Genomic DNA, 15,411 nt, shown 5'->3' with positions numbered 1-15,411 from the left:
CTCTTCCCCAACACTGTTTATTTCATGCCAATATCTGTGAAAGAGACAGCAGTACTTGTGGCAGGTTAAGGACTGACAGATGCTGGAATTGGCTCCCAGTGGGCACAGGCAGCAGCAGCCAAGGTCTCCCTCTCAGAAACCTGCCTGAGCACCTATACCCCAGCTAGAGCAAACCTCCCTCCTGCCTCAGAGTTTCTTGGCTGTTCCTCCAGTGCGGCTGCAAACGAGCACTGCTGCCGTGGTGGCACCTAACTGGGCAGGAATTTCTCTTGTGAAAGGAGAAATCTGGAACAGTGTCACTATTTAAAATGAAAAAGCCACCTTAATGTCCTATGTTATCTTAGAGCTTAATTTATTATGCATTACGAGTCTTCATTTACAAATGAAGTCACTTCATCTACATACAGTTTCAACGCATGGTACATAATAATATATGATGGTTCATTGTAGATGACAGCAACAAATGACTTCTAGCTAGAAATTCAACAGAAAAAGAAAATATTTTTGTTTCTGGTTTCACAGGGTATAGATAGAGTATCCATGGTATATGACTGCAGAGAAGTTTTCTTCTTTGCAAAAGTATGTTAAAAAGACCTCAGATATATATTTCATTCCATCAGAAGAATCATTAAACAGTAATAGACAGAAGTGTGAGAGTTCACAGGCTTTTCTAAAGTGAGTCAGACAGAGGTTTGTTCACTACAGTTTCTCTTTCTGGTGAGCCGCTCACTGCAACTCCATTAATAAGTGCATTATTTTATTTGCATGCTTTAGCTGTCTTGAAGATCTTAAATTGTTATCTTCTGAGATCCAGATGCATGCCATATGGTGTTTGTGCAACTAAAAATGAAGGGGTCTATTCTCGTCTCGATGTGTGGGGAATCCCTGAACACCAAGAGAAGAACATATCCTTAAGGGTTAAAGGAGGGAACACATTTTTATTTGAATACAGGGCTTACGGAAGTGACTTATATTTGCTACAAAGAATATAAATCAAAAGACCTGTAGGTTTTCTAGGATTCTGGAAATGGCTTATCTTAGGCTTCACAACGCCACCCCTCAATACAGCTTTCCCTAGGAAGCTACTTTCAAACGGAATTATCAAAAGTAATATTTCTGTTTGCTGTAACACAGAGCTGCGCAAACACCCTTTTCCTCCGTTAAGACATTTCTGGTGGCTTGCAGTGGTGCACTACAGAACCGGGCTGGAGAGGAGGTCGGACCATAGGAAGCCGTAGAGCTGCTATGGGTACAGACCCCCATATAAATCACGTACCTTCTACTGCCTTAACAGCAAACATAGTTAAACACAAAGCTTGATTTATATCATCACAGTATCTTTTGGGGGGAGGGGGGAAGGAAAAAAAAAAGCCAATAAAGTACATAGATACTCCCCCTGCCTATAACGTATTGCCTTGGTTCACCATTTACCAGCAGATCTGTGAGACAGTACTATATCCATTGCGCTTCTCAGCATAATCGCAAATGAAGGTGGTGTCAATTTTAATTTTTCCTAAATAATTGTTAGCAAAACTGATAGAGACTTAAGCCGTCACAGTGGCTTAGCTAAACAGCCAGTGCTTTCATTACTTTTGGCACCAAGAAGTGGAGAAGCTGACAGTCTCGCTGTCATTCATTAGGGAATGCTTTTTACAGATTTATGATACTGTCGCTGAAAAAATAAATCGTGTGCCTCTCTCTTTATCCACCGAATGTCACCTTAGTATCAGCTCTGATTGGCAATTTCCAGTGAGTAAATTAAATGTATTTTTCAGTTTGTTTCACTATATTTGCCATTTAGGACAGTAAAATGGGTCTGTGAAAAGTATTTTCTTCTAAAGAATTTATGACGTTCATTTGATTTGATTCATCCACCTCTACTTTAGGTGGATGCTAATGTGAGTATTCAGATTTTGCAGCTTTTGTGATCCAGCGTGTACCTGGAATTGCACCAGATTAAGCTCCTTTCCATATAAACCAACAGCAAACACAGGTTCCAATAATGCAGCTTTACAAATCATTAGGAATTGAATACTATGCAAAATGGACACTGCGAAGCAACTTTCTGGATCTATCCAGGACAGACATTTGCTGGAGAGCAGACAGAGCAATCTCGCAGAAGCGTTACCACTTTCAAAGCAAACTTACCTTGCATTAATGAGGTACTGTGCTAAGCTGATGTTTGCAGGGGATCCTGTGATTGTAACTTGTCGTTCTGCGGAGCCTTCTGTGGCATTAGCAATCTTGATCTGCGCTCCTGACATCTGCCTGATTTCATTTATCTTACTGCCTTGTCTGCCAATAATGCAGCCTATTAACTGGAGCGGGACAAAGACTGAGATTAGTGCCACAGACAAGCAAAAATCACTTAACTGCAATTTGTAGTAATGCAAAAAACGTGCCTATGAAATGCTCAATCTCAAAAAATTTTTGCTGTGCTGTTTGCAAGGAATAACTGGCGCAGTGTGTTGGCTCTGTGGTCATACGTGTCTAAATCAAGTTTTGCCGCTGCATGGTTATCAATTTGGTACCAGACTATTTCGCTGTCTTATGTGGCAGAAAATGACAGCATGCCCTGGTGCTGATGGATACAAACCACAGCCCAGCCTGACTGCCAGCAGCAGGAGCAAGCCCGGAGCAGCAGCTGGAAGTCAGGCCGACCGCCCACAGCTGCCGCCGGGCGGCTCTTCGCCGTTCCAGTGCCCTGCGAGTCCTAGACCTCCCTGGGCACAGGCGGCCCACCCCTGGCTGCACTATTAAAGTCAGTGGGATTTACAGCTCTGTAACTGCAGGCAGAAGCAGCTGTAAGAAGAAACTGAAACTGGTCTGGATTCTGTTACAGCAACTTGCCATAACTCCTGTTTTGTGAATAAACCGAACCTGAGTCATGTGGGTCTGTGCTTAGATAATTTTTTTTTCCAAAATTGCAATAGTGTTATCTTCAGTTAACAGTGTTTTAAAGGTTGTTTAAATGCTCTTGGTGGAAGGTGTGTGCAAGACCTTGAGACAAGTGTTTAGCAGCGCACCTAACTGCTGCAGCTCGGCTAAAGCCGTGGGACGGTTGTGCCAGGGTGTTGCTCCTGGTACAGGGGTCCCCCAAGAGCAAGTGGGCACCAAGCCAGCAGTTGAGGCTGAGATGTTCTGGCTCCTGTAAGGGTGAGGAGAGGGACTTTTTTCGTGTTAAGGAAGGAAGGGTGCTGAACAGCTCAGCAATGGCTAGAATGGGTAGAAAAATGGAGATGTTGCTCTGCAGGTCTGTTGACACTGGGATGATATTGCCAGTTTGGCAGAAGGATGTGCCAAGATGCAGAGTCTGCCTTCCCCTCCCACCCTTCCCACTGCTTTGGGCCCTGGTACATTACCCTGTCTGGTACTGCAGTACTTGGAGTATCTTGACAGAAACAGATCCACGTTGTCCAGACATTTCATAAAAAGAACAACACACACCACCACCTCCCTCTCCCCACCCAACATAATCCTTGCTTCATGCTCAGGCACAAGCAGAAGGCCAAAGCCGGTAGCTAAAACAAGAGACCAGGCACAAGAGGAGCACCCTCGAGGGGAGAAAATGGGGTTTCAGGAAACGCGCCCAGGATTTCCCGTCCTGCTCACACAGGAGGGCCTCGCTGAGCTCCCTGTCCTTACCCCACATCTTTGTAACTGCATGTGCCAGTGCAGGGGACCTACGTGAGCTTCACCAGGAAGCCTGTGCGCACATGAGCGTGCCGACATATGCTAGCTTAACAGCCAGCATCATAGATACCGCTGAGAGTCCACTTCCTGTCACTCAGTCTGACTTCTCCATGGTCCACAGGTGGCGAAGGTGAGGCAGGAGAGAAGAGCACCCCGAGCACAGGGGGTAGCACAAGTACCTGCCAGTGGTGAGGTTTGGTTTTTATCAGGCAATGCCTCAGTGTGAGGAAAGCAAAGGCAGTGCTAGCAATCAGATCATCATTGTACAGCAAAGCTGGCAGCACTAGATTCACTCTTTTGTGTTAAAACCTGGTGATGGACTTCCGTAACTTTGTTTCCATAAATCAGTTGCATGCCATTCTGTAGCTTTAATTTACCCAAACCTGGTCAGAGGCATTCACTGCTGCAGAAGCAGAATGGTGCAAAGAGTGGGGAAATGCCTTGTGTCACTTCTACTTGATTGCTAGCGAGAGCTGTTCCTCCAGAGACTGTAGCACCGTGAAATGGCTACAGGAGTGCGGATATTGTCAGTATTTTCTTCTGCCAGACCAGCTGTTCTTGTGATCATGATCTTGAAGCGACCGGTTGAGAATCCATCTGTTGCTACTGATGATCTTATGAAGCAGCGACCAGGATTTAGGCTCTGTGAAACAGCTGCTATGGTCCCTATTGCATCTTCAGAGTCTAGGTCTTACCTGACGTCCAGATCTGAATATGCTTCTGGTTGCTTTAATGCTTTAATGTCTTACGTGTCAACAGGAAAATATAGACTGTACGTATTCCCTCAGTCTGTCCAAAGCAGAAGGGTGGAAATCTGATAAAATTACGTAGTGTCAAAAAATGCAAAAATAAATAAAAACATTGTTTAAAAGAATTTCAAGCAGCTCAGTTCACAGGTGAGGTTGTCATTGTAGCATTCAAAGCAGAGGAACTGTGTGGGAACGCTGGTTCTTCAGGCGTGTTGTGAGACGTGAGAACATGTCTGGTTCACCAGCTCTGACAAGGCACTCAGGGTCTGTCAGGACCCCCTGTGATGTGGGTTCTCCGATGAGGCTCATAACCCAGGTTGGTCAGTACCAAGAATCTGCACTCTCCCACCTGACTTTGAGTTAGGGACCAAGGATTCAGTTCAGAGCAGTCAAGGACAGTGGTGATGCCTAGCATCTGGAAAAGCAGTTTGGTAACCTTTGGTCTGAAATTCTCCAAGTCATCCTTTGTTGCTGTTACGATGGGCTGCTTGAACACGCTCTCCAATCCATGGCACGAACTCGTGCAGAATAGACCTCTCCATTTGTCACACAGGAAGGACAGTAGAGCTGGGGCGCTTGGGCTCTCTCTAGGATGCCTTTCCCATGACGTATCATTTACATTACATTGAAATTTCTGCAGAATCTGAATATCCAAGAGCAGATGGCTTCTGGAAGAAGTTTGAGGGACTGGTTTTCACCTACAAAGCTTTGCTCAATCAGGGCATGGCCCATTGGTTTTACATAAAAACACCCGCCCTGCCTTGCTGAGATGAAGCCATGTCAAACTGCACCGGAACATGTTTCTCTTTCCAAGGCTGACCTTTCTAAGGCCATGAGCTGACCAACACTCCCTCCCCCAGGGTGTTCTGTAGCTGGCCATTGCACACGATTTGGAAGGCTGTCTATAATTCAGTCCCACACAGCCCCTCACCACAAAAGCAAGCTGCCCTACACTTTGAAGGCTGTTACCACACGCTGTGCTGCGTGTTTCACAGACATGGGTTTGCTGCTTTTCCAAGCTCAGCAGACGGAGTTAGGGAACGTGGAGGACAGTAAACATACAGCTGTTTCCAAGGGCTTCAGGTGATGCATTGTATCTGATGCTCACCTGCTTGCTCGGCATACAGTGAGCCTTACGCTCCCTTACAGAATCAATCAAGAGAAAATTCTCCAGAAAAAACAAGCGATAAAGGTGTCCCATGTGAGAAGAGCCAAACATGCTATAGACTACACCAAGCCTACTGCGCGCTACTAGTATACCAGATATACTGTAACTATACACACGTAACACATAGAGTACACACATACGTACATACACACACTCAATATGTACAGGTACGCGCATACGTATTTGAACTCTGTCAGGTTCTGAGCGGAACAGCTCAGATCAGATGTGCCAGGAGCCGAGCAGCTTGTCAGACTGCTTACAAAACAAGGGTAAAACCAGTATGAGGTATAAAACAAAGTTCCCACTGGTGCCCCAAATTCCCACCTAAGACTACCTGAGCCGCAGCTGGTATCGCTGCCTTTATGCTCAATAGACCATATGTTTGACACTTTATCTCTGAAGCTGTTTCTCCTGCTGCCCAGGAAGGACATAGCAGTGACCTGCAGAGCTCTGTGTGTTAAGTATCACCACTTGTCCATACACCTCAGAATTTCAGCTGACGTCCCCTCCTTCTTGGACTGTCAGCACCAGGGAAAAATTGTTCTCTTTCCACTTACTTTCTCCACACTGCTCCTGATCTGTCTTCCCCTACCTCAATGCACTTCATTTATTTCTCTTCATGCCAAAAAAATCCCAGACAAACCAACCCAAAGCATGGAGTCTACATTTTGACTTTTTCTAGTTTTACTCTGTCCTTCAGTAAAGTTCTCCTGGTACCAGTGTAAACAGGACCGAGTCAGGAGTCTGACCTCTTAAAGGCTGGGACTGGAAGCTCAACTGTGATTCCTCCCACCCCAAAGTCCTGATGCTGATAGTTTCTCCCAATGCAGAACGTCATCTCTGGTTCAGGTCTCCCTCTTCCAATTTCTTTTTCTTCCCCATAACATTAAATGCCTTTTTTTTTTTTGTTTTTCATAATGCTAAAGTCACTGACAGAGCCTAATAACTTTCTGCTGGGTGTTTCCTACAGGTTTTCCTCTCTGTCCATGACACTGCAGCACTGGGAGCAATCAGACTTTCCGGTTGTTTATTGCCCAAGTCTAGTGCTGCAGAGTACTGCTAGTCACGGGAAGTGAAGTAACAACTGGTAAAAACATCAGATGCCTTTCTTGTAATGAAGGTAGAGCCAGTAAGAAGGGCCAAGGAATCAGCCTCTGCCACCTGGTATCTGCTGCCCGGAGCAGAGGGGTTGTCCATACCCACCCACAGGTACACGTGGTTCCCTGGGTTCTCTGCTGCCAGCCCAGAGCAAGTCATTGGCTTTGGCAAAGCCTCTGTGTTACCATCTGAAGCAGCAGAATGGGGCAGAACACTCTACAGGGAGCAAGAATCTCCTGGGGTATGGTTACAGTTCTTTACTAAAAGCCTGGAAAGAGACCCCTAAATACTCTGTGTCTCTTCGACAACAACAACAAACTTCACTTTCCTTGCCAGGATAATGCAAAATCTGGACTATAATAATTTCACAGGCTTTGCAAGAAGGCATATAGGAAACACGTTCAGGAATGAGCCTGCTTACTGCTCGTTTTGTAACCCAAATGACTCTGCAGATCTGCGTGCACTTCAGTTCCTCGAGCGCCCAGCGCCAGCTCCCATCCTGTTCCCTAAAGCGAGCCGTCGGTGGTTCTGGGGGAAGTACTTTTAATGCTACACAGTGCCTTGTCCCACAAATGGTGTCACTCCGCTTCTGGTGGATATTACGTCTGCAAAATCTTTCTAATGATTCTTTAGCTCGTCTGGACAGATCTACTTAGGAATTAAATAACATCAAGGGGAAATAAAAATCAAGCCACGAGCAAACATACAAAAAATGATAAATTTGTTTGTTTGCTTTTGGTAACACATCCCCTTAAACATTGTTAATTGACAGAAACTGGTTAATTCTGCATTTTCTCTGGGCATTATTTCTCTCTTCTGTGGGAAGCCCTCAGCAGGAGGGTAGATTTATTGAGGCTGACTCCACAGGTCCCTTGCCTTCAGCGGAAGCGCTTTGACTTACATTACTGCAGGACATTTCCCCACATGCCTGTGTGCATCATTAAGTCTTTGCATAACCATTGCTTTTAATCCCTCCCTTGCAACCGGGGAGTTTCTGAGCCAGGGTGGACTGAGCCAGCAGCTTAGTTTTATAAGAACACAGCACTTGTTCCCAGGACTTTTACAGAAGAGGGCCGTAGGGAGGGTGAGGTGCACTTTTCCTGTAACGTGCGGTGGTGGGTGGCCTTGCTGGAAATCACACCGAGAGTCAGACACTGCCCTTATGTTCTCCCCAAGTGCTCATGCTGACCCTCCCACCGCAGGCAGGACTGGGGATCTGCACAGGTGAGAGCTCCATCTCCCCAGTGACCGCTGGTGGAAGAGGCAGCGCCACGCGGACCTCCTTGGAGCGTCACATGGAGCCAACGCTGGGTTTCACAGTGGGCAGCACCAAGAGCATTTTGCACGAGTGGGTCCCCCTTTGTCATTTGCAGGGAAGTATTTCTGGCTCATGGGGAAATGAAGGTGGTTCTCCAGCATGCCACTCCCAATTGGATGGGTTGACATTTCTGCTTCTGTGGAGTATTGATCACATTCTTAAAATGCCCTTGGTGCTTTCTGAGGGGAAGTCGTTTTCCTGTTACTTGCCTTTGCCTGTCTCCCATGTACATGCAAAATATGCATAATTTTTATTGAGACAGACTTTTTTTTATTATTGGTTTTTTTCATTTACTCTCAAAGGGCATTTGGGGGGGATTGGATCACGAAATCTTAAGACATCTGTTTTCTGTGCCCTGTCAGCTACACCCAGGGATGCCATTCCTTCAGTTCCCTTAAGGAGCTGCCACTGTTAACGCCACTGTATTCTGGGATTTATGTGAAAAAGTCACTTATATTGTATAATTTAACCAGCAGAGGAAGGCCAGGCAAGATCCCAGCAAGGCAAGCTAGGCAACCAATGCCCCTGTAAGAGGTTTTGATGAGGAAAAGGAGATACTAGATAAGGATTAAAGTGACTTCTGAGAGGGTCCTGGAGAAATGTCCTCTTTGTTCTGTTTCTGGAGATAGATACCCAGAAGTTATGAGAAAACCTAGAGAGGCAAATCTGAATATAACATTTGGAAAGGAAGCCTTCACTTTTAGCATGTGGAAAACAACTTTCTGTAAAAATGTGTAAAAAACACATTTATGTGATCTCCAGGATCTCCTTGTTATTGAGCAACAGGCTAGTTGCAATTCAGCATGTTGTATGAAGAAAGCACGTTACAGGAATTTTTAATAACAGAAAAAACAAATAATTCTGTTGCTGCCTTAATGCCAGAAGGAGCGAGGAAAATTTATTTTAATGTGAAGCTATGCAAATTGTAAATGGCTATTAATACCTACTTTCTGTAGACTAGGCTAAAGTCTGAGCTCCTTATTCTCTTAACATCTGATTTTGCTCCATCAGATTCTTAATGAGGCTTTGGCTTTATGCGTTTGTAATTATCTTGTTTTTAAAAACTAAGCGTAGCACAGGTAGATGTACACTGACTTCTCTGGCAGCTGCAGAGCATGCAGGTATTTGCAAGTCTCATGTTCCTCTCATGCTTGCCGGACTTTTGCACACATGAGCACGTAGGATAAGAAAGCCAGGGGACTCACGCAGCACAGGGGGTCCCTGGATGTGGGGCAGGCAGGGGACTGGCCATATGCAGCCTCAGAGCTGCACCACAGCCCTGTGCCAGGGCCTGTAGCTTCCTTCACCTTCAACCAACCAGACCCATAACTGCCATGCCACACGGACTGCCTGTCTATCAACATGGGGACTAGGAGATGCTTACTGGGACAGTGAAGTCAAATTACTCATGCAGGCTTTGCTGCACAACTGCTGCCGCCGCTCTCGCCCTGCCCTCCCTCTGTGCAGAGCACCTGACTGATAGGGCGTACCTGGGTGCTGGTGCCTCCCCGCCCAGCTCCCTCTCTGCCCCATGGCCCTCCACCTCCTGTATCTCCTCATTTTCAGCATCGAGCTGCCAGGAGAGCAGCCTTGCTGCAGCAGTGATGGGGCTGTGGGACACTGGTAGGCTGGGAGACTCTTGCTGCTGCAGCCCAAGGGCACGGGCAGAGTGGATGCCTTGGGGAGATGCACAGAGAAACTGATTTTCCCCTGCAAAATACCCAAGCAGCCCCTGATGACCAACGGGATGTGAGAGCCCTTCCTCCCCTCTGCACCAGCACTGCAGCACCGGGTGCACACACACACGTGGGCAAGGCTAATGCCTTTGGTCCTTTAATGCACACCTTGACACCATATGAACATCAGAACTCGCTTCCACCACCTGTAGAGCCCCTGCAGGCTGCTTCCAAGCCTAACCCCATCTTGGCCTTGGTTTTGCTCCTTTAGCAACAACAGGAAGACATGCACTGTGTAGCCAGAAAAATCTTCTGTTAGAAACAACATGTGGATGCATGGTTGCTTTCCAGAGGACAGTGCTGAGCTGGGGCATTTCCTACCTCCTGGATGAGAAACTGATGGGGTTTTTTTAATTTTCTGCTGCACACAGGACATAAGGCCAACTTTCTCCTTCTCTCTCTCTACTATGAACCCTCAAAGAAGTGAAGTCAGAAGAGCGACCTTGGATTTTTATCACTGATGGTAAGAACATCTGCCTGAAAGTGAGATTAAAAAACTTGCACTGTAAGGATAAATAGGGTGTTCCCATAAAATTCTCAACATACGATACATTGGGTTGTAAAGCAGGTACTGATAAATCAGCAGGGCACCTGTTACGCAACAGAAAGCTTACGGAATCACAGCCCTCACACCCCACTTCTTTGTTACTCTGTATTTTTTTTTACTGTAAATCATTGCCACTGAGTTTAATAGGGCTTCCACAATACTGTAAGTATCTCTCAGGTAATATAATTGCTATTTGTCATCCCACTCATGCTTGAAAGCTTTTTTCTTTACTGCAGGGGAAATCTTCCATTTTCCAAGTGAGTCATTTGTAATGAAAACTGAAAAAAGCCCTTGTTTGCAATGGAAGTGAATAAACTGGGAGCTCATTTTTATATGACACGCAGCATATCAGTTGGGTGTTTTGAGCAGCTGTTTTAAGATGCAGCACCATATTGCTCATGGACACTGGGCCTGTCAATCATAGCTGGTCCAGAGTTGCTGAAGCAGGAAGGTTTTTAACCCTTGTTTTTCAAATAAACCCTTATGTTGCACCTTCACAGAAATGAAGTAGCTTTCTTCGCCGAGGAAAAGTGCCACCTCAGGAAAGTGCAGGGTGCAGCAGAGACTGGCACGGTACAAGCCGTTGCAGTGCAAGCTCTGTACCCCATGGCATGAAGGACTACAGCCCAACAAGCAGTGATGCATGTTTTCCCACCCCCTTTAGTTCTTCTGCTGAGACTACCCATGGTGGCACCACCTGAGAGATGAATTCTGGTAACTCATCTAAGACCACGGGAAGCTGGTGAAGCACCGTGGCACTGGCACCATCGTGCACCTAAACCAGCATCGCTGGAGACCTGACATGAGCACGGTTGCTTCTGCTGCTTCTGTCCAGCATTTCACTACCCCTAATAGCCCCTCCCCAACAGAGTAAGTGCTGTACAGTTTATTCTGGGGACTAGTGCCTACGAATCAGCCGGAGGCGAGGGGTTTCCCCTCTGCTGGCAGAGGAGCGAGAGAAGAGAAAGTGATACTGACTATTGGTCCACTTACATCATTGGGAATAGTAAGTTCATGGGAACTGGTTGGAGTGGTGGCATCCAGTCCTATTCAGGGGACAGAGGGAAAATGTTACGCCAGTTGTTTGCAAGAAGGGCAAGACACAACAAATGATATTTTAAAGAAGGAAACATACGGAAAGAAGGAAAAAGAAAAGAGAGGAGCAAAGAAAAAGAGAGAATTGCAAGTGAAACAGAAAGGAAAGCAAGAGATGCAAAACTCTGAGGGCTGGACTAATTTTAAATGAGTCTTATTTTAATTAACCTTTAACCCACCAAAGCAACAAATGTTACATGAGATTCCAAGGATCATAAACAGTTTCTAGAAAATTAAGGGTTTCCCCTGAAAACAGTCTCTGAAGTTTGTTCTAAACACATCAATTCATGGATGAAATTTGACCTGTCTACCAGGAGTTCTAGAATACGGAAAATCAAAGCGGAAGTCAAATGAACAATTAGCTGAATAAAATACATACGTATGAAAACTAACAATTAATAAATTAAAATAAGGATGAGGAAATTAACCTAGGAAAATTTGGAAATTATATGTGGGATTAGTTGCTGAAGAAATGTTGAGAAGGGTAATTTTTGAAGGGAAACGTACAAAGTACTCTAAGCTGCATACATTTGTTTGTAAATTGGGTGGACAAAAGGAAAATGCTCAGGAGAAACGGAATTACTGCTCTAACACACAGTGATGTTACAGAAACGTACATCTCACAAACAGAACCAGGAGGAGATTAAGGAGCAGCACGTTAATGACAAGAATAGGGAAAATAGAAAGCTAGGAAAGGCAATTTAGTGTTACTTGCAGATATTTTATCAGATACATCATGAAGAAACAAAAGTGTATTTTGGATGTCATGTCTCTTTTTCTTTTTTTTTTGGTGTTTGTTATTATTATTATCTGTGAAGACATGCCAAAAATACTCATTTCCCACTAGAAAAGATGGAAAAGAAACACTCTTACAAAAAAGTATCTCACCTACATTATACTCATGTTTACATTCAGTTAAGAGTTGCATGTGCTTATTTTACATTGGACAGAAAACAATCCAGTTGCTCACAGCATTGGATGTATGTGATAAAATGTTATTTGCCATACAAAGCATGTACCAGTACATAAGCACTTCTGTTTTGTGAAGTTTCCAGATGCCAAGCACGTACGTAGTGACAAAGAGTAAAAATTATTTCTCGCAGGGTTAACTGACTTCTCACTCTCGAATTAATAATTCAGCTTCAGCTTTAGTAAGTATGAACCAAAATTGTCCTGATTTTAACAAATTTCCATTGCATTTATATATCTGCATGTCTAGTAGGAAGAGAGGCACTTGTCCCAGCAGTGATGGGTACAGATGCTCTTAAGGCTCTGCAGGGAATTTGAGTTTCAGCGTGCTGTCATTTCTTTAAGGAGCATTTCTGTGCCATGGTTACCTACTGTTTTCCTGTGTTTCTTTGCTTCCTTCTGAACCATGTTAGCAAACTGCAAATTTGCCTAGATCCCAGGTGCTTCACTTGGGACCAACTGGTACATACCGTATGGCCCGTAATAACTTTACAAGGACTGAACAAAAGAAACTCAGGGCTTTTAGCCAATGGCACAAAGTGAAGCGCTTTTAATTAATAAATGTAACAAATAAAGCACATATTAGTAATGCTGAAAGGAAGAGTAACAAAGGCATGGGAGGGAAGAACAGAGATTAATGTGTAAAAACAGAAGGATCGCTGGTCATTGACCACATTTATTATTAAAATGATGTAATGACCACGGGAAACAAAGCTGTTAAGAAGAAGGACATCCCCAGGGGGTCACGGGTACGTACCAGGGAAACCAGGGGTGGTCTGCCCAAGGGGAGTAAAGGGGGGATGCTGCATAGCCAACTGGTGAAGCTTGGTCAACTGCAGGGCAGGATGGGAAATTAGAACTAACCAATCAAATGGAATTATTTCAGAGCAGAGAAACCATCTTACATGTTCTAAAACTGGATTAATTAAAATTATATTGAAAAAAAAGGTTTAATCATTCATTCTAATCTACTGAAGAGGAAAAACCCGAACTGGTTATAAATGACATCTCTACTGTTATTACATGTAATGGCTATTGTTAATATCAACTAATTACTGTAGAATTACATATTAAGAGAACTCAAATATATCACATGCAAAAAAGACCGAGATAATTGTCATTTGTTCCTGGGCCATTATACTTTCTAGCAATTATTATGCAAAGTAAGAGATGCAGCTGAGCTAACACTTGGCTATGCGGTGTGTTTTTCAGGAAAGGTGTCCTCAGGCCATGTCTGTATTGCTAACTGCAGAAAGCAAATGTTGCCCAGAACAAATAAGAGGGAGAGGAAGAAAAAGGGAGTAATTTACATGCGCTGGACTCACGTCTGGATGAGGGATGGCATACTGCCCCTGAATCGTGAACGCCTGGAAACAACAAGCACAGTTAAACACAGGTCAGTCAGGTGGGACAAGCAGTGTTCCTCCTCTCATGAGAAAAGCTCCTCCTGGCTCCCCAGCCAAATGCCACCAGCATCGCTTTCAACACTCAGTGAAGCTTAATTGTCTTGTGCTGCTTGATAAAGCTTGGCACGATACAGAACGGTTTCTGCCAGGCTGCCCATGCACCCCTTGCAAGCAGGGGATGTCAAGTGCCACTGCCTCAGCTCTGATGACCTGGGTCCTCTGGACGTCTCTTTAGTTCAGCTCCATCTGCTGGGAGCAGAGCTGGGGACACTGCAGCAGTTGAAGAGCACAGAAGGGTGGCCATTTGCCCTCTCCATGCCCTGGTCCAGTAACACTGATGCCCTCAGAGAGATGCTGATGCTGAAGCTGCAAGGGGGACAATGAGGATGGGACAGACCTGCCCTGGGGATGCCTTGCCCTGCCATCCAGCTCCTAATTGCCATGTGCAGGGATACATGCCAGTCAGCTCTGAGCCACCTGGCCTGGCTACCGACAGCCACAGATGCTAAGTGCCAGAGAACGTGTGCCCTGGTGCACCCCACAGGACTTGTGGCCCAGGCTGCCACGCCAGTGGCTACGTCAGCACACATGCTGGATGGCAGCCTGTCCTGCAGTGCCTGGGCAGGGGGCCAGCATGCCAGTTGGGAGACAGGAGTATGATGGAGATCTCCAGCACGGTGGTTTTATCTTCTGCAAGAAGCCAAATATCCCCCCTCCAAATCCAGCCTCACTGCACCACAAGAGCAGTGCAAGGGGTACAGTTTCTGGCATCACTTCTGGCAGCACTGGGGTGAGATGGGGGAGACAAAAAAAGCATGTGAGCAAGGAGAGATATGGTGGCATGTCTGACATCAGTTAGCACTGCCCTTTGTCTCTCCTGATGGCTCTGTTCAACTCTCTGTAATGACCTACAAAGGAAAAACTATAGGGAGTTTATAATTTTCTATTATATCCTGTAGGGCTTTTCTGAAAGGAATGGCATGTCAGAAAAATCTTAATGTGCTCATGCTTAGACATGCAGGAAAGCAGGCCAAATTATAATGTATAAATATTTGTAGTGGAGGAATTATAAATAGGAACAGAGCTGATTAGCTGAGTTTGCAAAATGAGTATTTGACAAAAGGCTTCTTATAAAGTAATGAATCCTCTGCAAATGATAAAACAATTCATTTAACAGAGTTCAGATATTAAAGCCTTTAATGCCTCAACTGCTTGATGCACATTTCTGCAGCAGAATTTCCCTTCTAGAGAAGAAATATTTCATTTGGTTTTTAAATTAGTTATAAAGCAAGGCTGCAATCTGGCAAACTCTATGCACATGAGCAGTTTTCAGGCAGAAATGTGTGCAGCTGGAAAATGTGGAAATGTGGAAATGTGGCTCAGTGGGATGCTCATGGGCAAACAAACTCACATGCATCTATGGGGGATGGCCGTTACTGACAGTTTATAAATGAAAAGAAAGGGTTCAAGTCCAGCAAAAGAGGCCATCACTGCCATCAGTGGGTCTTAAGCAAGCGCATATTCACACAAGCAAAGAATGTATCATAAGTGTTTAACCAAATGAGGACAACCTCAAGGAGATGTTACGCTGCTTTGCAGAGCGGGGTCCTGTTCATAGTCAGGTGCAGGAGC

General features: G+C 45.1%; 1 protein-coding gene across 2 annotated transcripts in view; it reads right to left on the bottom strand.

Annotated features, from left to right (window-relative positions):
• The window catches only part of LOC104489122 (poly(rC)-binding protein 3-like), a 56,061-nt gene that overhangs the window by 6,762 nt on the left and 33,888 nt on the right, over positions 1-15,411 (bottom strand). The window contains exons 8-12 of one of the 2 annotated variants that reach the window (XM_010131242.1): positions 13,699-13,740; positions 13,131-13,206; positions 11,303-11,355; positions 2,149-2,318; positions 421-885 (exon numbers count right to left, since the gene is read on the bottom strand). In XM_010131242.1, coding sequence (XP_010129544.1) covers positions 789-885; positions 2,149-2,318; positions 11,303-11,355; positions 13,131-13,206; positions 13,699-13,740 — 438 coding nt within the window. In that variant the 3' untranslated portion in view covers positions 421-788. Of the gene's footprint in view, positions 1-420; positions 886-2,148; positions 2,319-11,302; positions 11,356-13,130; positions 13,207-13,698; positions 13,741-15,411 lie in introns of those variants that run through there. The other variant, XM_010131250.1, reaches the window with a different exon arrangement.

This window comes from Buceros rhinoceros, unplaced genomic scaffold, assembly GCF_000710305.1.
Source record: "Buceros rhinoceros silvestris isolate BGI_N320 unplaced genomic scaffold, ASM71030v1 scaffold570, whole genome shotgun sequence".
NCBI classification, from domain to species: Eukaryota; Metazoa; Chordata; class Aves; order Bucerotiformes; family Bucerotidae; genus Buceros; species Buceros rhinoceros.
The sequence above is the reverse complement of the archived record's forward strand: the minus strand, read 5'-3'. Positions and strand labels throughout refer to the sequence as shown.